Genomic DNA, 21,749 nt, shown 5'->3' with positions numbered 1-21,749 from the left:
TTTATTAACTTATTTCACAGCTCTGAATGCAACTCTGATTTATTTCAATGGAAGCAAATTTCTTTATATTAAGATTCATTCTAGTTTTACAAATTTAAAATAAATTTAAAAGTACAAATTTAAAAATAAATATCAGAAACTTACCTAGTATATTATTTGAAGTTTTCCATTAAGAGGCATCCTGTTAGAACAAATCCAAGTTTGTTGATTTACATCTCCTAACAGGTGTGTTCTTCAGAAATTATACAGGAAGCAGAAAATACAACATATGATATTAATGTTAAGAAAGCAAAATGCTCACGGAGAGCTTCTATGTTACTGGCTGGAGATTCCATCACTCCTCTCTCCCACCAACATATTCATCAATTTGCATTACACAGAATACTAGCCATTTGTCTCCATACAGATTTATTTTAGGAAAGCATCCCTATACATTATTTGCGAAACTATCCCAGGTTATTAGCTTATAGTTACCAAATAATTATGCCTACTCCACTTCTTCCTGCCTGCTTAATGCTACAGCATGGCTGACCCTACATTCCTTACATAGCAAACTGTCTAACCCTATAAACTTTGCAGCAGGTCTAATATGAGTATTTTTTTACTAGTTTTCTCCCCCACAAGCGACTCAGGGCAGAAAATGTAACAGAAAAGTTATGTGCAGGGCAAAGGATTTAAAAAAAAATGCCCCTTCATTCACTCGTGAAACAAGGATACTTAATGGTATCCAATTAATCCCTTCCACAGATGGAATTATTTCCATCAACCAAAAAGAGAAAGAACTAGTTCCCATCTCTCCTGCAACTAGCCCTAGCATTCTGAAAACCTGCCATGTGGACTCTCTGAAGACTGGAAGCCACATGGGGTAACAGAAAGAAGGAATGGATGGGAAAGTCTCTGTGCAGAAGGTGAATCCTTTTCACACAAAGCTAGATTTCACCTTTTATCTAAACTATTTAATATGTTTGTGCATTAGAATAATCTGCTACACTTCTATTTGAATCATCAGTATTTCTTGTTTCAGTGTATACAGTCTTCAAAATGTGCAACTAAAAATCTGTAGGGGGTATGGAAAGACTAAACGAAAGCAACAGAATGCCAACTTAATATCCATGGCATCTAAAACACTGCATCCCTTCATATCTTTAAAAAAATCAATAAAGCAGGGTTGGTTTTGCACTTCACAAGCATTTGGAAAGTAGCCAGTTACCAAATGCTTTCAGCCATACACAATAACTATTACACAAACCATGTATATTATACAACAGTAAAAGCACATGTGCAAAAAATAAACATATAGCGTATTTCTGAAACATCATGTCTTCAACATGTGCAAAATGAAAACCTCAACAAACTTGCCAGCTATATTACATACCATAAATTAGCTGGCAAGTTCACTGTTGCCCCAGTGGAGCAACGAAAAAGTTAAACACACACACACTAAACTGGAGTTAGTATCAAATGCCTTTTTTAAAAAATTGTGCAAAGCCCCTTCCAGAGTAAGCAACCTGGGACCTCCCACTTTCATGTTTTTCAGTACTAAATAAAGTTGCTTTTATTCCCAGGCCTTTTGTGGATTCAATACCCACAGAATCACAGAGTAATAGAATAGTTGGGTCAGAAGGGGCCAAGAAGGCCGTTGAGTCCAAACCCTGCCTATTGCAGGATGCCAGTTACACCATCCCAATCAGACAAATGTCCAATTGCTTCTTGAAAGACTCTCATAAAGAACAGCAAACAACCTCTTTTGGCAGCTTGTTCCATTGTTATACTGTTCTCACAGTCAGGAAATTCTTTCTTGTGTATAGCCTGCACCTGGTGTATTGTAGTTTAAGGTCACCGTTTCGTGTCCTACAATCAGGGAAGAGAGAAAATAGGTTTTTTCCTTCATCTTTGTGACAGCCTTTGAGGTACCTGTAGAGTACCTACACCTGGTAGTCATCTTTCTCAAGGCTGAAAAGGCTCAGCCAGTTCTTTCAGCCTCTCATTATTAAGAAAATAAGACTTATTTTCCACGCCCTGTATCATCTTTATTGCCTTCCAGTCTACAGATTATCAGCATCCTTTTTAAACCTGGGTGTCCAAAACCTGAACCCTTTATTCCATGTAAGGTCTGACTAATGTGGTGGAGGGAAGAATGAGTACTTCTTTTTCTGGAAGTGATGTCTCTATTTATGCATCTCAAAAGAGTGTTTGTCTTTTCTGTGACTGCATCACACTGCTGACTCATGTTTAGCTTAAGGTATACAACAACTTTGAGGTCCCTTTCACTCTCAGTAACATTGAGCTGAGTATTTCCGATCAAATATCGATGCAGCTAATTTTTTTGCCTATGTGGAGAACTTGTCATTTGTCCCTGTTGAATTTCATTCTGTTGTTTTCTGCCCAGCATTCAAGCTTGTCTAACTCCCCCTGGATCTTCATCGTCCCGGGTGTTAGCTATTCCAACCAGCTTAATATCATCTGCGAATTTAATTATTGTTCCCTTGATTTCCTCTTCAAAATCATTAATAAAGAAGTTAAAGAGTACTGGTCCAGGGACTGAGCCCTGTGGGCCACTAGTGACTCTTCTCCAGGCTGAGAAGCTACCATTGAGTATCACTCTCAATGACCTATTTTGAAGCCAATTATGAATCCACCTAATAGTAGTACGGTCAAGCCCACATTTTGCTAATTTTTTAGGATGTCATGGGGCACTTTGTCAAAAGGTTTTGATAAAATCTGGGTAGTGTCCAGTGCATTTCCTCTGTCCAGTTGGAAGGTAACCCAGTTGAAGAATGAGATTAGGTTGGTTTGACATGACTTTAGCTCCATGGTTTTTATTCTTCCGGCCCCTCTTCAAATTGATCTGACTCTGTGGTTTTATTTCTTTGCTATTTATTTTTATTGCACTTATATTATAATGATTACTTTCACCCTGTAACCTTACAATTAATGTAAATAATCAAACTGTAAATTAGCTAGTGTATGTTTAACTTCAATTATAAAAGTGATTCTTCCAAGCACAGCAGAACTAAGTTACTCTGTAGTCTTTTAGATAACATCAGAAAATATGAATGTATAGTGAATGTATTATAAATGCTCATTCACCAAGAAGCAATGTTTTTAAAAACCTAACTTATGATTCATCTGAATCTTCAACATGGCTTTCAGCAGATCAAGAACTGGATGCCAAAAGCAAACAGTGATTTGAAGTACCGGGCCGGGGGGGGGGGGGGGCAGGGGGGAGGTCTATATATTCCCATACATTCTGTCAATCTGTCTTTGAAGCAATCTAATACAAAAGAAAGACTCTCTTTTATTAATTCTCACTATTTGTCACAAGCATCCAGAGTAAACTATCTTCTAAATTACAGCTGTGCTTTTGAGCCTGGCAGCCTTGTTCATGATCTGAAAGAAGAGTCATTCCTTAACATTAACATTTTAGATATGACCGTTTTGAATGAGAACATCAAAACAGAATTTATTTATTTATTCATTTATTTAAAGTTTTTGTATGCCGTCCCCTTGCTATATAGCCTCGGGGCGGCTCACACAAATAAATACATACAATACAAATACAAATAAAACCTGGAAACACCCTGGCTGCACAATTAAAACCTATAAATATTATATGTTGTTAAAATATTGTTTGAATAAAAAGGTCTTAGCCTGATGCCGAAAAACAAACAACGACAAAAAACAAAAACAAATAAAATGCTAGAAAGAATCTAGCAACACTCTGGTAACCCCTGTTCAGGCCATAACACCACACATTACATGGGACTTCCCTTGAAAATGATCCAGATAATTCAGCTGATACAAAATAAAGCCACTGGGCTACTTACTAGGACTGGCAGACACGATCACATAACACCAGTCCTTATCTTCACGGGTTACAAACTGAAGTCCCAGCTCAATTTATGGTGTTATCATGACACCTGGTAGTCATCTTTCTCAAGGCTGAAACGGGCCGTAAAGCCTTTCACGGTTTATGGCCTGCCTATCTGAAGCAATGTCTCCTTCCATATACACCTGTCCAATCCATGGAATTCCTTCTCCTGGATCCCTCTTTGAAAAAGGCTGGAAGAGTAGTTCCTGAGGAAGGGCTTTTCGGTAGAGGCACCCCAACTGTGAAAGCTGCTTGCCAGAGGGGAGTGTCTGGTGCCGACGTTTTATTCCTTTCAGGCCAAACCCTTTTTATTCACTCAGTATTTTAATGGTTAGAATGATTTTCACGGTATATTTTTTATATTGTAAAGTTGCTTTATTCAAGAGCTGTTATGCAGCTTTTGTTCCTTTATAAGCTATCTAGAGATTCCAGGTGGATAGAAGATACGACGAAAATGTAAATAAGTAAATAAAACTTCACAGTGCAAAGAATAAAAACAGAACTTGTGAATCCACTAAACCCCTTGAGTACAAAAGATACTAAAAGCCCTTTGGTTTTAGCTTTCCTGCATTTTCCACAAATGTACAATTCAGTTCCTAGTCAGCATCACAGATTACTCCATGTCCTCCTAAACTGAGGGTTTGTTGTTGTTAGTCACCAAGTCATATCCGACCCATCGCGACCCCAAGGACAACATTCCTCCAGGACTTCCTGTCCTCCACCATCCCCCGGGGTCCGCTTAAGCTCACACCAACTGCTTCAGTGACTCCATCTAGCCACCTCATCCTCTGCCGTCCCCTTCTTCTTTTGTCATCTGTTGTTCCCAGCAGTAGGCTCTTCTCCAGGGAGTCCTTCCTTCTCATTAGGTGGCCAAAGTATTTGAGTTTCATCTTCAGGATCAGGTCTTCTAAAGAGCAGTCAGGGTTGATCTCCTCTAGGACTGACCGGGTTGATTGCCTTGCGGTCCACAGGACTCACAGGAGTCTCCTCCAGCACCACAATCCAAAGGCCCTAATCCTTCAGCGCTCAGCCTTCCTTATGGTCCAGCTTTCACAGCCATACATTGCAACTGGGAAAACCATAGCCTTGACTATACACACTTTTGTTGGCAGGGTGATGTCTCTGCTTTTTAGTATGCTGTCTAGGTTTTGCCATAGCTTTCCTTCCCAGGAGCAAGCGTCTTTTAATTTCTTGGCTGCAGTCCCCATCTGCAGAGATCTTAGAGCCTAGGAAAATAAAATCTGTCACTACCTCCATTTCTTCCCCATCTATTTGCCAGGAAGTGAGAGGACTGGATGCCATGATCTTAGTTTTCTTAATGTTGAGTTTCGAGCCAACTTTTGAACTCTCCTCCTTCACCCGCATCAAGAGGCTCTTTAGTTCCTCTTCACTTTCTGCCATTAGAGTGGTATCATCTGCATATCTGAGGTTGTTGATATTTCTCCCAGCAATCTTAATTCCAACTGGTGATTCATCTAGCCCCGCCTTTCTCATGATGTGCTCTGCATATAAATTAAATAGGCAGGGCGACAGTAGACAGCCTTGCCAAACTCCTTTCTCAATTTTGAACGAATCAGTGGTTCCGTGCCCAGTTCTCACTGTTGCTTCTTGACCCACATATAGGTTTCTCAAGAGACAAATAAGATGGTCAGGTACTCCCATCTCTTTAAGAACTTGCCACAATTTGTTGTGATCCACACAATCAAAGGCTTTAGCATAGTCAATGAAGCAGATGTTTTTCTGGAACTCACTAGCTTTCTCCATGATCCAGCATATGTTCCTCTGCCTCTTCGAAATCCTGCCTGTACTTCTGGTAGTTCTCGGTCCACATACTGCTGGAGCCTAGCTTGTAGGATTTTGAGCATCACTTTGTTAGCATGTGAAATAAGTGCAATGGTGTGGTAGTTTGAACATTCTTTAGCATTGTCCTTCTTTGGTATCAGAACGTAAACTGACCTTTTCCAATCCTGTGGCCACTGCTGAGTTTTCCAAATTTGCTGGCATATTGAATGTAGCTCTTTTACTGCATCGTCTTTTAAGATTTTGAATAGCTCAGCTGGAATACTGTCACCTCCACTAGCTTTGTTGTTGCTCAGACTTCCTAAGGCCCATTTGACTTCACATTCCAGGATGTCTGGCTCGAGGTCAGTGACCACCCCATCGTGGTTATCAGGGACATTAAGCTCTTTCTTGTATAGTTCCTCTGTGTAATCTTGCCACCTCTTCTTAATCTCTTCTGCCTCTGTTAGGTCCCTGCCATTTTGGTCCTTCATCAGGCCCATCTTTCCCTTCATATCTCCAATTTTCTTGAAGAGATCTCTGGTCCTCCCTATTCTATTGTTTTCTTCTATTTCTTTGCACTGTTCATTGAAGAAGGCATTCTTATCTCTTCTAGCTATTCTCTGGAATTCTGCATTCAATTGGGTGTATCTTTCTCTTTCTCCCTTGCCTTTTGCTTCCCTTCTTTCCTCAGCTATTTGTAAAGCTTCCTCAGACAGCCATTTTGCTTTCTTGCATTTCTTTTTATTTGGGATGGCTTTAGTTGCTACCTCTTGTACAATGTTGCAAACCTCCGTCCATAATTCTTCAGGCACTCTTGTCTATCAGTTCTAATTCTTTAAATATATTTGTCACCTCTACTGTATATTCATCAGGGATATGATTTAGGTCATACCTGAGTGGCCTAGTGCTTTTCCCTACTTTCTTCAACTTAAGCCTAAATTTTGCAACCAGAAGCTCATGATCTGAGCCACAGTCAGCTCCTGGTCTAGTTTTTACTGACTGTGAAGAGCTTCTCCATCTTTGGCTGCAGAGCACATAGTCAATCTGATTTCTGTGTTGACCATCTGGTGATGTCCATGTGCAGAGTCGTCTCTTGGGTTGTTGGAAAAGAGTGTTTGCTATGACCAATGTGTTCTCTTCACAAAATTCTACCAGCCTGTGCCCTGCTTCATTTTGTACTCCTAGGCCAAACTTGCCTGCTATCCAGTTATCTTTTGGCTTCCTACTTTAGCATTCAAATCCCCATGATTAGAAAGCATTATTCTTCTTCAGAATGTCTGTTAAATAGGCTAAGCAGTCTGTTCACTGCCACAAGTTTTACAGATGCAGGTAAATCAAAGGAAAGCTCTTTAATCAAAGCATCCACACAATGATCACAGGTGTGTTTATGCACTTGAACTCCTCTGGAAACAGTATCTCTATACACAGCTACCGAGCATTATGAGATATTACTCATCTCTAAGCTGTACAATTCAGAGCCCTGTTCTATGCGTACAGCTGTTGAACAACAACAAACAGCCTTTAGATTCTTCATAAAGGCTCAACTATTCCATGATAAACACATATTCGAACAAAATGGTATACATCTACCAACTACCAACAAAGTCATATATCTAGTCCCTCCCACCTCCACAATGTCTAGCATAACTTACAAATATCCTAATAAGGGAGCATAGTTTTCTGCTATACATTTTCAAAGTATTTCCATGTCACAAAGTAGTCATTGGCAGGTAAACCCAAATGTCATGCTGCAAGAAGCTGTACTATTCAAAGCAGAGGGAATTAAATAATCATTCTCATTCTTTACACACATTTTCATAACTCTGGTCTTTTTCTGAAAGCAGTACACTATCCTGGTTGCTTGTTCTTTATGGATCATTACATAATTGTACTTTACAACTGCTATGTAAGAAAGATGCTTGAAATTGTCTTTTCCCAATTACTTCCTACAAGAAGTAGTTCTTACCTTATTCTTATAGGCTTCGTTCTTCTTGACAAACTGCAGAGCAGGAAGGTCTCTCTTTCAGATTTCCTGATCACTTGGCTCAAATTATTCAAATGAAACCAGTTTGGTTCTATTTATCTTTATTTATTTATTTTTGGAACTTCAACAGATGCTGCTTTTAATTTTATATTTTACAGAAAGTCAGTTTGTTCTTCAGTATGTTTTGTAAGAAACCCTCAGTTCATCAGCACATTGTTTTCATCATAATAAACAATAAATGCAACAGCGACCACTGGTGATTCCCAGAACACAGTTTGAGAGCTACTGCTATATATTGAACTTTATAGAGACCTTCCATTTTTACCAACACTTTTTTAACAAAGTATCCTGATAGAAATCAACAGCAGACTGAGCACTGACATGTCATACTTGGCTTTACATAGAATTTTCCTGCTCCAATATAATGATCCAATCCACAAGTAATAATAACCTATAAGTTGTTTAAACCATGGGTAGCTGGGACTATGCAGGAAAGAGAAAACTTGCTCTTTCCTGACAGCTCATTGCATCTGCTTTGATAAACAACCTAGGAACATCCTATCCCTAAACTGTGCTCTATTCTGTCCAAACCCTTTACTCTGGGCTGTTGAGGGAGAAACAATCCAGAGTTTTAACCCATGATTTGTTGAGTTAAATCTCTGGGTGGAAACCCATCCTTCTGAAACACACAGCTGCATATAATTTGGTTGGATCACAACTAGAGAGAATATAAAGTAGCTCAGTTTTATGTCAAGCAAAATCTGACAACATGGCCTTGGATGTTTTGTATCTTAATTTCCATCAGCCTCATTAGGCATGGCTAGCTGCAAGGCTGATATAAGTTGCAGTCCTAAACATCTGGGGGGCACCAGCTTAGGCAAAGCTCTGGTAAAAAGACAAATAATTTTACAAGAAGAAAAAGGAGGATAAGAACCAGTCACAAACACTCAAAGTACTGAACCCCAACCAAATACATTTCAAAAACCACTTCATCAACAAATACTAGAAATAACACGTCACTTCACCGTATGCCTGAAATTTGGTGTTCACGTTTTATATTTTATCCCACCCCTTATCTGAGGTGTGGACAAGTGAAGGTGTGTCTCCTGTGCACATAACAGACAACCTGAAAACATTTTACTTGTTACTTGGTTTCCTGTCTTTGATGGGGAACCCATGAAGCAAATATTTCACACTAGGCCACAAGCCAAGCAAGCAACAGAAAGTTTTTATACTTTTGCCAAGATTTCTTGCTCTCTTTTTTAAATGAAAATCGTGACAATTATGTTGATGTTCCTTCTGAATTAGATGTGCCTCTAGAAGACAAGAACCTATTTTGGGCTTCCAATACGCTATTTCACAAGCCCATTCATTTATTTTTAAAAGGCAGCTTACATACCGATTTAGAGGCTAATGTTCTTGTCTGAAAACATTCGGAACCAGTCAACCTGCAGCGATTTTCAGGCAGTAGTCTTGAAATAGCAATTGAATAAGAGATAGAAAGATTCAGTAAAGGGAGAAAATCTATTGGCGCATTCAAAAATACTTTTACTGTTTCCTCACCAGCTTCCTTGTTTTTGCAGTTATGCAATTCAACAGCTTACTCTTCCAATGTTAAACAGTAAGAAATTGTGTGTTCCATATATATAAAAAATGAGAAGGGGGGTGACGGAGGGGGAGGAGATTGAGAGAGAGAAGTAAAGCTTCATTTAAGAATAAAAACAGCAATTCTTTTTTCTGCACCAAATGCATATCCTGTTAATTCTTTGAGCAATACAGTTTCAGAGTGTGGTTACCCACATGACTGTAAATGGCAGCAAAGCTAGGAAGGCTTAAAGGAAAAAGAATGTACTGTAGAGACCCCTATCACACAGTTATGCTTCATTTATCTCTCCCATGTACAGTCTGAACTATTATGAGAATTATATTTCTTTATGTGTATTTCTCTCTGTGTCATGGCCATGGCTAAGAGGACAGAGAATCCTTCAAATCCATGACTGCTCCTGCCCTATCCATAACATTCCTGAACATTTTCTTCCCTCTACAAGGTCAGAATTCCAATGTTGGAGTTCAGAACTTATACAGGGAGCCACCATGAGCTGTGAGGACACAACAATGGAGTTCCAAAAATTGGACAAATATGTCCAAGGCTAAAGCTTCAACTAAGACCTCAGAGTTTTTCCAATCCTGTTGCCTTCCTGAATCATCCCTGAGCCCAGAGAATTGTTCTCGAAGTAGGTGTTTAGTTCTACTGTTTACCAAGGACAGTAAAAAGGTAGCACCTAGGAGAAAGAAACAGTAGCAGAACAGAAACAAACATTAGTGATTTTAGAATTAACTTGAATGTTCTAATATTAAACTGTTATTAATGCAGAGAGGAATTTTTTACCATCTTAACTATGTAAAGGGTTTTTTCTTTAAAAACTGCCATTGAGAATATGTGGAATAATTGCAATTTAATACATAAATTCCCTATAGCATTTTGACTCTAAAGGCATATCTGACAGTCTGGATCCTAGCCATACATTGCTGAAACTTTCAAATTACCAGGCTGATGGGCAAAACCAATGGAGACATAGTGACCTACTCTCACTATCGTGGTGGACCACCATAGCCATGGTGAGCTGTTGTGCTGTTTTTGACTATTTAAACCACAGCCACAGTTTGTCATATCATCCAAACCCAGGCAGTGAAGTCTGGGCTAGTGTTAAACAACTCCTACATAAACCTAGAACAGCCCATAGATTATAGGAGGGTTAAAACATTATAAATTTTCAAGGCATAATTGTGACCTGTCACATTATCTGATTCCCCTTTTGGAAATGCTGTAAAAGGAAATTCAGATTAGATTTAAAGAGGTTCATCTCCATGAACAGGACATACAGCTTTTCCAGAACCCATTTTCTGTTGACTTTGAAATTGTTGATCCAATTTACCAAATGGAACTAGCCGAACTACAGAATTGTGACTCTCTGGAAGATGCATTCAAGTCAAGCAGCCTTACTAATGTTATGCATCTCTCCCCTCTGAGACATATCTCAGGAACCATACACTCAAAATGGCAACCATCTTTGGCAGCACCTATGTATGTGAACAGACATTTTCCCGAATGAAACATCTGAAATCTCCAACCAGATCCAGACTAACTGATGCACACTTGCATCACTTCTTATAACTAACCATGACAAATATGGAACCAGACATTGACCATCTCATTAGCCAAAAGCAGGCCCGTACTTCCCATTGAAATAGCAAAAAGTTTGTTGATTAAAATCGTTCATTTTAAATATTGTATTGTTTTTTCCTGTTTTTCTTTTTTGCACTACAAATAAGATGTGCAGTGCGCATAGTAATTTGTTCATATTTTTTTCAAACTACAGTCCGGCCCCCCAACAGTCTGAGGGACAGAGAACTGGTCCCCTGTTTAAAAAGCTTGAGGACCCCTGTGAAAGTTCGGAGTGGCAGGAAGTCCATTACAAAATCGCTTCGGGTGCAATCCTATAACAAGCATAAGCTTCTGAACTCAGAGGCTTACACTTATCCTATGAAGGGTGGAAAGAGTGGCTGAGGCTATCTTTGTCTCCCCGTTCTTTTGCTCTGTATTTTTGCTAAACGGACCTTTTTTGCCCTTCTAGCAACAGTGTTGCAGATGAGGAGTGAAGGAGACTGAAGAAAGCTTCTGCATAGCTAGTATCCGGGCCCCTTCAGTTTCCTTCCCTTCAGTTTCCTGCCACCACCATTTACTCCTTTCTGTGGTTCTGTTTCCAGTGTCTGAGAGCAACCAGCGTGGTTTTTCCACACACAGACTGTGAGCGGGAATAAGTTTGGCACTCCACTTCCCAGCTCTGACCTATAATGTTGTACAAGGGTAACCCTTTAAAGCAGAAAAGAGTGAAGCAACTATACCTTTCCCGACTGAAACATTCTAAGTTCCTGTTCCCCTATGCATTTGCACTGTTTTGCTCTCAGTTCAAAATGTTATTCAGATTTTGATGTGAATCACTTTATGTGAATAACTTTCCAAATGTAACCTTCTACAGTGATATTTTGTAAGACTCATTTATAAGGACCACATAGCATACAAGTCAAGGACAGAACATGATTCCTTCTTTATTGGTTTCCAGTGTGTCTGAAGGCTGCTTGGTTTGCTATGCAAACAGACAAGGAAAGCAGAGAAGAGTAATATTTACCCTCCAAGGTACATATGTATGACAAGACAGAATAGGTAAGAGTGGTTTATAACTTAATACCGCCAATAGTCCAATGGACAAGCTGCAGAACAAAAAAGGACAAGGGAGATGCAAATAAGTAAAATATACTAACAACTGATTCATGTTACAGAATGCAACATACAAGGTATATATTCTTTTTCTATATGCAAATGATATCCATGTCATAGCCATGTCAAAATATCACCTGTTGAAGAAGCCATTAGTGAATAACAGCTCAGGCAAATTTAACAAAAAGTAATTCAACATGACCAACTAAAAATTCTATGTACACATACTCCCTAATACAATTGCTATATTAAAAGCATTGACAATGATAATGGATATTTTCCTATCTACTAAGGGAAACAGCATCTACAGACTTCATTAAAAACTGAAGAATTTCGGAGCCCAGGTATTGCATATATCATCTTATATATAAGATGGCCCTTGAAACCAAAAATAGTAAAGCAAAGTTTAGGGGTCATCCTATACTCCTGACTTATATAAACAGCCCAATATACTGACCTCATCTTATACATGAATCAACGTATATGCTGATAAATACAAACATTTTTCTGAAACATATTTCCTGGGCTTTCCAGCTTGCTTTGGGTTAACTATCATTAGTAAAATTTGGTGTGGCTTTGTATAGTCTTCTGCCAATACTATTTCAACTACAGAAAAAAAAGCATTCCTATGGGTTTTGCTCAGATGTATGAGAACAAACTATTATTGTAACCCAGTTTGAAAACACTGATTAAAAGCATATTTAAACACTTTAAAGTAAGTCACTGCAATTTAACAAGCATACCTCACACTTTTCAGTTAATATGTAATAAATTTGTAAAAACTATGGAGACATCATTTTTAACAAGGTGATTTAAGGTCAAATGAAGAAAGCAAACAAGCCTTAAATATTTAAACATAACTTTGTATTACAATTTTTCAAAAGCAGGAAACCTATATGCCTAGCGCTATTGTAACACTGTTCAATGGACAATTATAAGCATAGTAAAGAGTCAAATGACATCTGGTAATTTTAGGGCCACAGATCTCAAGCCTATCTCTGATGAGCATTACTCAGACAAAGCCTGCCTGACAGGTTTTGTTCTGTGTGTGTGCTAATTAGTCTGAAGCTAATACCTGGAGAAAGTGGGTGGAGTGCTGGTTCTCTTATTTGAAGAGCTGCTGTTCTAGCCAGCTTTTTCCTATCATGTTTGTATTGCAGCCTCCTGGTCCTCACTAATATATTTTCCCACCTTGGCCTTGGCCAGCTGCATTAAATATAACACACAAAACAATAGAGACCAGCCAAAGTAGGAAATAAGAGAAACAGACATTATATCAAAAACTGTTGTGCACTACCACATGTTATCAGTACAAACCAGTTTTTGAACTTTTCATTATGGATTGACAATCTTTTCCAGTCAAGGACTACATCTTGGCTTTTAGAAACGATCACCAGCAAAAGGCAATCTGAATCCTACCATGTTTTACAGAGTGGACTTGATCCAGCAGAGATTAGACATAGTTCTCATATGCAAACCCATCCCACCTGATTTATTTCATCTTCATATTGCCCAATAGCCAAAGCTCTCCAGGCAGTTAACATGATAAAACAGGGCCCTACCTTCCCATCAGCTATGCAACATGAGTATTCAAGTAGCTAATACAAGGGGACACTACAGGAAACACGCACTCTGCACATATCTCCTGTAGCCACTTCATCTCCTGTGCACTAGGCAAATTGGTTATGCTCTGATCCATAAGAAACCTGCATACCAGGGATGAAGGAGTGAATACAGATAGCACTGATAACCCATTTCTGCTGTGGTTTTCAGCAAAAATATAAATGTCATCAAATAATATATTTGGATCAGAAAAATGTGACATCACTCAAACAGGGACAATGCAGAACCTACTAAGAAAAGTGAAGAGGGAAAACCTTAATGTCCTGCATTGCAGTCAAATCTTTTATCACTTTGCACATATGTGATGTTACTACTGGGACAAGGTTTAGTTCACCAGAATACAATGTGAACCTATGTAAAGGAAAGGAAGGCATCCATGCTTAATTTAAGTATTTTCTGCATCATACATATGAAACAGTCTCTAAAGCTAGAGAAAGCCCAGAAAGCTATCTTCTCAAGTCCTCATGGACTCCCTCTCTGCACAAGCACCATCTGTTACCAAAGCCTTTGCTAATACAAACTAGAAACTTGGGGCAGGTGCCAGATTGCAGCAAGACACTGAGCAATAAAAAAGTAAATCAATGCAAGATAAATTAGACCTGGTGTGTCTACTGAGGAAACAACAACATTTGAAGCAACTGGTAATGCTTGGGCAGTAGAAAACAGATTGCTGTTGGGTAAAAGCATAAAAGCATTAGATTCATAACATGTGCACATTTTAACTGTTACCTGAATTGATCCAGATTTAGTCATACTTAATAGTCACTGAAACCCACAGGAAATAATAAGTTCCACTAATTATAATGGACATACTCTTCCAAATCTAGATTCAATGTAATACTTATAAGGGTTACATTCTTATTTACTATTTCTGCTACAACTGTCAGAAAATCTCTTACATAGTTCACAACAACTTCTTGCTTCCTACAGGTTCAAACACTGAGCTCTGTTTTCATCATATATTTCATTCACAGTAGTCACTATTGTGGTTCACACTTAAATGCCAATGTACAGGTTTTGTATCCCAAGAATTCATGGTACCATTAAGAAAGGAATGAGTGCAGTGTCTCTTGGACACTCAGCACTTGCCCTTTCGATCATTTTCGGTCAACATGAAACCCAAGTTTTTAGCACAATGGCTCATGAGTTACTGCTGGGCTAAACAACCAAGATTCAGCTTCAGATTACACATCAAACAAGCTATAAATGGGAGCACCTGGGCTAAGTAAAGCCAATGCAAAACAGAAGGAACAACCTGCACAGGACTCAGCATGCTTGAAACTAGGATATAGGAACAGCTAGAAGAAATGTTCATGAGTATCTCTATATATCTTCCCTTTAATTGAGACTGGGTCATAAACTTAATTTAATGTATATTTACTGGTCAAAGCTACACATTCCACACTGCTCCAGGATCTGGGAAAGTGATGTTCTGCCTGACTGTCTTTCCTTAATCACCTCCGAAGTAACTTGACAGCAGAAATTCCAAAAGCAAAGCCATACTCATTATACCTGACTGTCAGGTACACAACATTCTCTAACTCTTCATATAACAAGTGCCTGAAACCAAAGGTAAAAGTTGTTCCCTGCCTACACCCATTACTTGATACTATAATTAGTAGCTTGGTATGATTTGTAAACAATAAGCAAAACACAGCTTTGACCTAAAGAAAAAAGCAAACCCGACAGGATGGTTTTTAATAATAGCTAGAAGTTTCCACTGTATTTTTCAAAACTTTCTCCTATTGAGCAATACTAAAGCAAACTTATAAAACAGAAGAATTTAGGGAGCACATAAAGCCACAAAGTAAAAAAAAAAAAAAATAGTTGGGATCAGCCAACTAATTTGTTTAAAGTCAACTTTAAAAGAACCAATGTCACCTCAAAGACTAAATTCATTTAAATTCAAGTGAGAAAGTTCTGTGGAAAGCAAAAAGAAGAAAAAAGAACATGCCAATCATTTTAAAATTATTTTGTATACGATGTTTATCTAAGGAATTCAGGATGCTTTACACAGCAATTTTTCATCTTAACTTCCTACCAATGCTGTGAGATACAAGCTGAGAAGGTAGTGACAGTCCCAAGTAACTTGGTGAGTTGAGCAGCTGAGTAGGAATTTGAAACTTAGACTCCTTAGTCCATGCCTACAGTACCCAGAGACACCTACAGCTGTTTATATGTATACTGGTCTTTGAAAACAACAGGCTTATCCTTAACTCAATTTTGGTTAAAGACTCAGTATCATTGAATAAGTAATACATCTGAAGTAAATCAACAGCAATTATTTTCCACTTGTCAAAGAGCAAATACAAAACACATCCAATATCATCTTTGCAATTCAGAACATACCCAGTACTATCTGTTAATCATTCAATAAAGACACTATTGCTTTCAATCTGTTGCTGCAGTATTTGACCAAACTACATATGACATTAGATGCATCTCTGCACTTAACATGCAGGTTTTAAAAAATGTAATAGCATCAGTCAGCCAGTGGGATATTTAATTGGGCTCAACAGGCATGGACAACAATTTAACCAACTGGAATTCCCTACCCCACTCAAGTAAATATCATATTTAAAAGAGCAATATTCAACAAGACCAAAGCAGGGGAGAAAGGAGTTAAATTCACCCACCCTATCTCCTAGAATCCAAATTATTACTCTTCCCTTCCAGCAGATGCTACTTGCATTTTTTTTAAGATAGAAATATTTAATTCATGTCAGGTGTGATTTAACTGAAACATCAAGGATTGTTAGCTAGGGTGGGACAGATTTTTTTTTTAAACAAGCACACCTGGACATTCATAGCTACCTCTTCAAGTAAAACTGCTTTTTTTGAAAAACAGTAGAAGCTATTGAACACTATACTCATTCAGGGTGTATAATATACAAAGCATTTTCAAATTTCAACCAAAAAAGTATCTGTGCAGATTCATCTTTTATTCAAGGGGATGCTTACCTTAGCACAAGATTTGTACCAATTTCCCTGTGGAAAAGGGTTTTTGTTTGAATGTGCATTTATGCTTCATTCTTGCTTCAAGCAAAGTTACTTGCATGGTACAGGCTGGTTTTCAACTTATAATGAATTGCATTTCTAAGCATATAATTACAAAATAAGAGTATAATGAAACTCATTAAGTCCAATGAGGTCTGTTTTTGCAGAGGTTTTGCAATAATGTACCCAATATTCTCCAAATAATGTATTGGTAAGTTGAATGGACATCTAAATTATGTTCTGAGCAGCAATTTCAGGGGCCTTTCAGGGGCCTGGGATCTAAGCTTTAGTATGAGGATTTAAGAACAGGAGTATTGCACCATAGCGCTAAAGGTCAAATTAGACTGTTGTCCTCTTCCTATTTGAGTTCTAGCAAATCTCTAATGGCTGCTTATTAATTTGGCCTCATCCTGCTTCTCAGCCATGCTGAATTACCATGTCATCAAGAGGGAAAGCATCCAAATAAGAAGAAAAAGCTTGAAAGGTTCTTGCCAGTAGAAAAGCATAGGCTCAGGAGAGGAGAAATAAATTGTTGGAAATAAACTGCTGTTGTGTCATAGATTCCATGTAACTTGCTTCAGCATAGCACTGGGTAAGTGTTTTTACAAGCAAATTGCTACAAGAAGGGAAATGTGTGAAGAATGGGCATGGAAGGGAAGATTCTTCTTCCAATCCTGTGGTTCATTTTTTGTTTGTTTTGTTTTGTACTTAATACACAGGAAAGTCTTTTCACAATATTTTTCTTTCTTGCAGCAGGAGGTGTAGTGAGCCAAATGGGATCTTCCCGGTGGAAACAGCTGACTCCAAACAAAACAAAAACAGTCATAGGTTGCATTGCACAGCATTTCCTTCCTAGCATTTGGTGGCTGTAGAAGAGGCATGAACTGTAGCCATCCAATGCATGAATCACTGGGCTAAATGGGAAAGGAAATGTTCAGTCCAACAAAGAAGCTTCCCCACATTACTCCAATGTTTTATACCCTTTTTACAAACCTCTGGTGGAAACAGGCGGAGTCATTGAACTCTTATTTGGATTTCAATTCAAAGACAAGATGTTATCAAAATACTTACAAACCAAACCCACATTTAGAGTATACTTCACATACACGTAAGTATATGGTATGGTTTCTTAACTTCAAACACACAAGGATCATTTCATTTTAAAAGCTTTTATTACCAGTCCATGTGGCTGCTGCTGTTGTTCACCACATAGACAAACACATCTATGTTAAAATGACTGAATTATGTACAGATTTTACAAATGCTTGCTGAATCAGTTGCAAGAAAATAAGCCTATTTATTCCTAATCATTAATGAGCAGAGACTGGTAGGGTGAATCCTAAATGTGCTCCTGCCAGGGTATGTATCAAGTATTTGGCTTTCTCATCTCCCCTGCCCCCACACTCTCTGGAGCTCTGCTCTGGTGTTTCTGAACAGCATAGCGGGGTGCAGAGTCTCCTTCTTTCCACCAGTGTGATTTGCTGGACTGAAAGCCTTTCTTCAGTGGAAGGCACCCTTCCCAAAAGTCTACTTTAGGATCTAAGCCATACAATGAAAAGCAGGCATATTTCAGAAAAACTGAATGTACTGTGTAAGAAAACTTTTTGTTTTTAAAAGTATTAATATTTTAAATATTGATATATTCAAAATTTTGAAATACAAAATGTAGTATAAATTAGCAGAAAGGCCAAACACTTTCTTACAGCTAATGTGCCAAATTAAAGGAGAAAACTGATACCCAACAGAAATGCTGACAAACAAGCTTCTCTACTCTGGAACAAGCTCTTTCTCCCCACCCTCCCCTTCATAAATTGTAAGCCTTCCTTTTTACTTAGAGGAACAAACAGCAAAACTGAAAAGGGGGAAAGGTAAGAAGGGTCTATGCATGCTTACACACACACTCTGAAATTTTCACTGCACAGAGCCAGCAGGAAATTCCAAACACTCACACAGGAGCTAACTGACTTTCTGAAATAAGGGTGGAGCTTACACTGGGAAAATTGTGTCATGTTTTGTTCTGAACTTTGGAATGTTTATAGGATTGCAATGCTTGCAACAGCAAACATGAAAGCAGTCATTTTTCCATTTTTATTCAGCACATGCATGTATGTTTCCTTGTTTATTAGATGCATATCCCACCTTTTTTCTTACAAAGAACTCAAAGCAGCTTACATCATTATTCTCCTTTTCTCAATCTTATCCCCACAACAGCCCTGTGAGGTAGGTTGGGTTGAGAGTCTGACTGGCTCAAAGTCAGCCATTGGGCTCCATGGCTGAGCAGGGACTAGATCACATGAATCCCAGTCTTGTGCTCTTAACCACTTCTCAAGCCCTGGCTCCCCTTATCAGGTGAATGAATGTCTTGGAGTTGGCCAGGAACACCCAATCAGAATTTCTTCCTTTTCAATCAGAAAGATCACTGTGAATATTCGCAATGGCATATGAATGTTCTCTCAGGGGAACTCTGAACAAAGCTAGCTGTACAAGTGTGCCAGAAGGAGAAAGGGAACCATTTTAATGCCTATTTTGGTTTTTTTCCCACCAATATGGTGCCTTCAAGGTGGTTTACAAGCTAACTTAGTAAGTGTAGAAGAGCAGATTAAGAACAAGTAGAGCATGTAAGCAGTTCATCAAAATATTGATAAAATATTGGGACAGCTACAGACAATTAACAAGTTAGCATAAAAACCAGGTGAACAAGACAGACTCATCCTTCTTGTTTGAAAAGAAGAATCATTGTGCTAAGCAAATTTGCTGAGAGAGGGATTGCCATAAGCTGGGTGTCACAATAAATCATAACCCCTTCTCTCTGGTGACCAACCACCTATCCCCTACATGAAGGGGCTCCTGAGAAGAGCTCAGTAACTGAGTACTTTGTACAGGCAGCCCAAAATGTGCTGTACAACATGTTTAACAGGGAGAGTGGAATGAAAGCCAATGAAGTTCTTTAAGTAGTTCAGAAAAATGTTCACCATAGTGACAGCAGCAAGACCCTGTTAACGGCCTAACTGCTGTGGACTGAACCAGCTGAAGTACCTGAATCTTTCTTCATACATCTTTCCAAGGCAAACCCATACTACATGTTACAATAATCAAGCCTGGATGTTACCAACATAGGAAAATCTACAGTTAAGAACATCTCTTTCCACAATGGAAAGAAGCTGCTGTACCAAACACTGGTGAAAGGTTTCTTTGTGCTTAAGATGTATCACTTGTTTGTCCAATAGCAATGCTAGATCTAGAAGCACACCCAAGATATGCATACTGATCAGGGTGATTCCCACACAGAAAGCAAAAAATTGAACTTAGACCTACTTGTGAAAACGTTCATGCTGAGTGCATGTTAGATTTGCCCAATGATTTCAGTCCGGGGGGGGGGGGTAGAACTTTTCAAATATTGAGATTACTAGAACAAGTTTCTTCCCAATTTTGTGTATCAGGCAACAATGACATTCCTACTACCACCTGAGAAATTGCAAAAGGATTTAAAACAAAGGTCAAGGAGCAACACCAATGAAGTTACCAATGAAGTTTCATTCCCTTAGTGACATTAGTTGTTGTTTTTTTAAACAAACAGATGGTGAGAGATGATCGGTTTTCCCTTACTTTAAGGGCAATGGTCCCAGTCGGAGATGATCTCAAGCCCATCTCAAGTGGGACAGCCCAAGGAAGTCTTCTAGCAGTGATGTTCTTGTGAACATTTCGTGGTATACACTCAAAGCACGCTACACATGTTAGGCACTAACATATGAAGAGGACTTCATCCCTGGCAACCCAGTGAAGGAGACTCCTGAATTCAGAACCATTTGACCGGCTCCCATCCAGAGACTAAACACCTCGGCACTTTCGGCATTAAAGATCCTCTTCGGGAGAGGCAGCACTGTCTGAGCACTGTACCCAACCCGGTGGGGCCTGCACGGATTGCAAGAAGAACGGCCTGGCTTTGCCCTGCGGCCCACTTAGGGGACAAGCTGGGGGGATAACTGCCGTCCAGTCCAACCCTCGACTGGCGGCCGGACGCGGCGCCTCGTCGGAGGGGCTTCGCTCTCCACCGTCTACTACGAGGGGCCACAGAGTTTGCCGCGCAAACCCTCTCCTCCCACGCCAGCATAACACGGAGCTAAACGCGCGGCGGCGGCGGCGGGCAACCCAGGCAACCCCAGCCCGCCCATCCCTCCGGCCCGCTCCCGCCAAAGCCACGACGCAGGGGCGCGAAACTTACGGATCCTCACTTTGCGGTGGTCCAGCCGGGCGGCGGCCGCCTTGAGGGAGTCCAGGCGCTGCTGGAGCTCGGCGCTGCGGCGCCCCAGGCTGTCCGCCTGGCTCTGGATGCCGCCGAAGACGTCGCTGGCGCAGCGGGACAGGTCGGAGAGCTGCCAGAGCAGCGAGACCAGCGAGTGCGAGCAGACCTCCTCCAAGGAGCCGAAGAGCAGCCCCGCCGCGCCGCGCCCGCCGTGCCCTTCTTTGTCCCTTTGGGCGGCGACATCCTCCTCCAGGCGGCACAGCTGGAGGGGGGACACGGTCCTCATCGGGAAAGGCATCTTGGGCACACTCGGGGCGAGTTAGCGCTTCCCTCGCCGAAAGACAAGCTGCATCCAGGAAAAGAGTGCACGCTTGTGTGTGCGTTTCTTTCCCCTCCCAGAAGAAGTCAGCGCTTTTGGTCCTCCTTCAGAAGAAGCACATCAAGTCCGCGGCTGGCCGCTGAGCTCAAGCCGAGAGGCCGCCGACAAGGGCTCACGTGCGGGAGCGGCTGCCGTGCGCTCGGCCGGCCGCGGGGGCAGCGGGGAAGCGCCGCAGGTACATCGCGCCTCGGCGGGCGAAGGGGAGAGCTTGCCCGGCCGGCGCGGCGGCAGGAAAAGGCACCGAGCGGGCCGGCAGGCGGAGGAAGCTCTCCTGGGCTGGCGAGAGGGAAATCCAGGACCCGCGCTGACGCTCCCGCTGCTCCAAGGCAAGGAACAGGAAAGAGAGCCGATCTTCTCGCCGAAATGGAGCGGAGGAGGAAGCGGAGGAGGAGGGGAGCCGGGAGAAGCGCCTTTTCCTCCAGGCAAACCGAAGGGGCACAGCTGAAGAAAAGAGAGACAAGCGACCCCCGCGCGGTCACCTGGGATTCGCCACTCTCGGCGTCTCGTAAACAGCCGCACTCCGAACCCGGAAAACGAAGGCAGGAGGATGGGAGGAGAAGGCAAAACCACTCGGCAGAAACCTGATGAGAG

General features: G+C 40.4%; 1 protein-coding gene across 5 annotated transcripts in view; it reads right to left on the bottom strand.

Annotated features, from left to right (window-relative positions):
- The window catches only part of NHSL1 (NHS like 1), a 180,404-nt gene extending 158,930 nt beyond the window's left edge, over positions 1-21,474 (bottom strand). For 2 of the 5 annotated variants that reach the window (XM_044423692.1, XM_044423733.1), the window contains exon 1: positions 20,759-21,473. In XM_044423692.1, coding sequence (XP_044279627.1) covers positions 20,759-21,077 — 319 coding nt within the window. In that variant the 5' untranslated portion in view covers positions 21,078-21,473. Of the gene's footprint in view, positions 1-20,758 lie in introns of all 5 variants that reach the window. The other 3 variants (XM_044423676.1, XM_044423660.1, XM_044423652.1) reach the window with 2 other exon arrangements.
- Positions 21,475-21,749: the final 275 nt, after the last annotated feature.

The sequence above is a fragment of the Varanus komodoensis genome, unplaced genomic scaffold (genome assembly GCF_004798865.1).
Source record: "Varanus komodoensis strain SLA01 unplaced genomic scaffold, ASM479886v1 scaffold1, whole genome shotgun sequence".
NCBI classification, from domain to species: domain Eukaryota; kingdom Metazoa; phylum Chordata; class Lepidosauria; order Squamata; family Varanidae; genus Varanus; species Varanus komodoensis.
The sequence above is the reverse complement of the archived record's forward strand: the minus strand, read 5'-3'. Positions and strand labels throughout refer to the sequence as shown.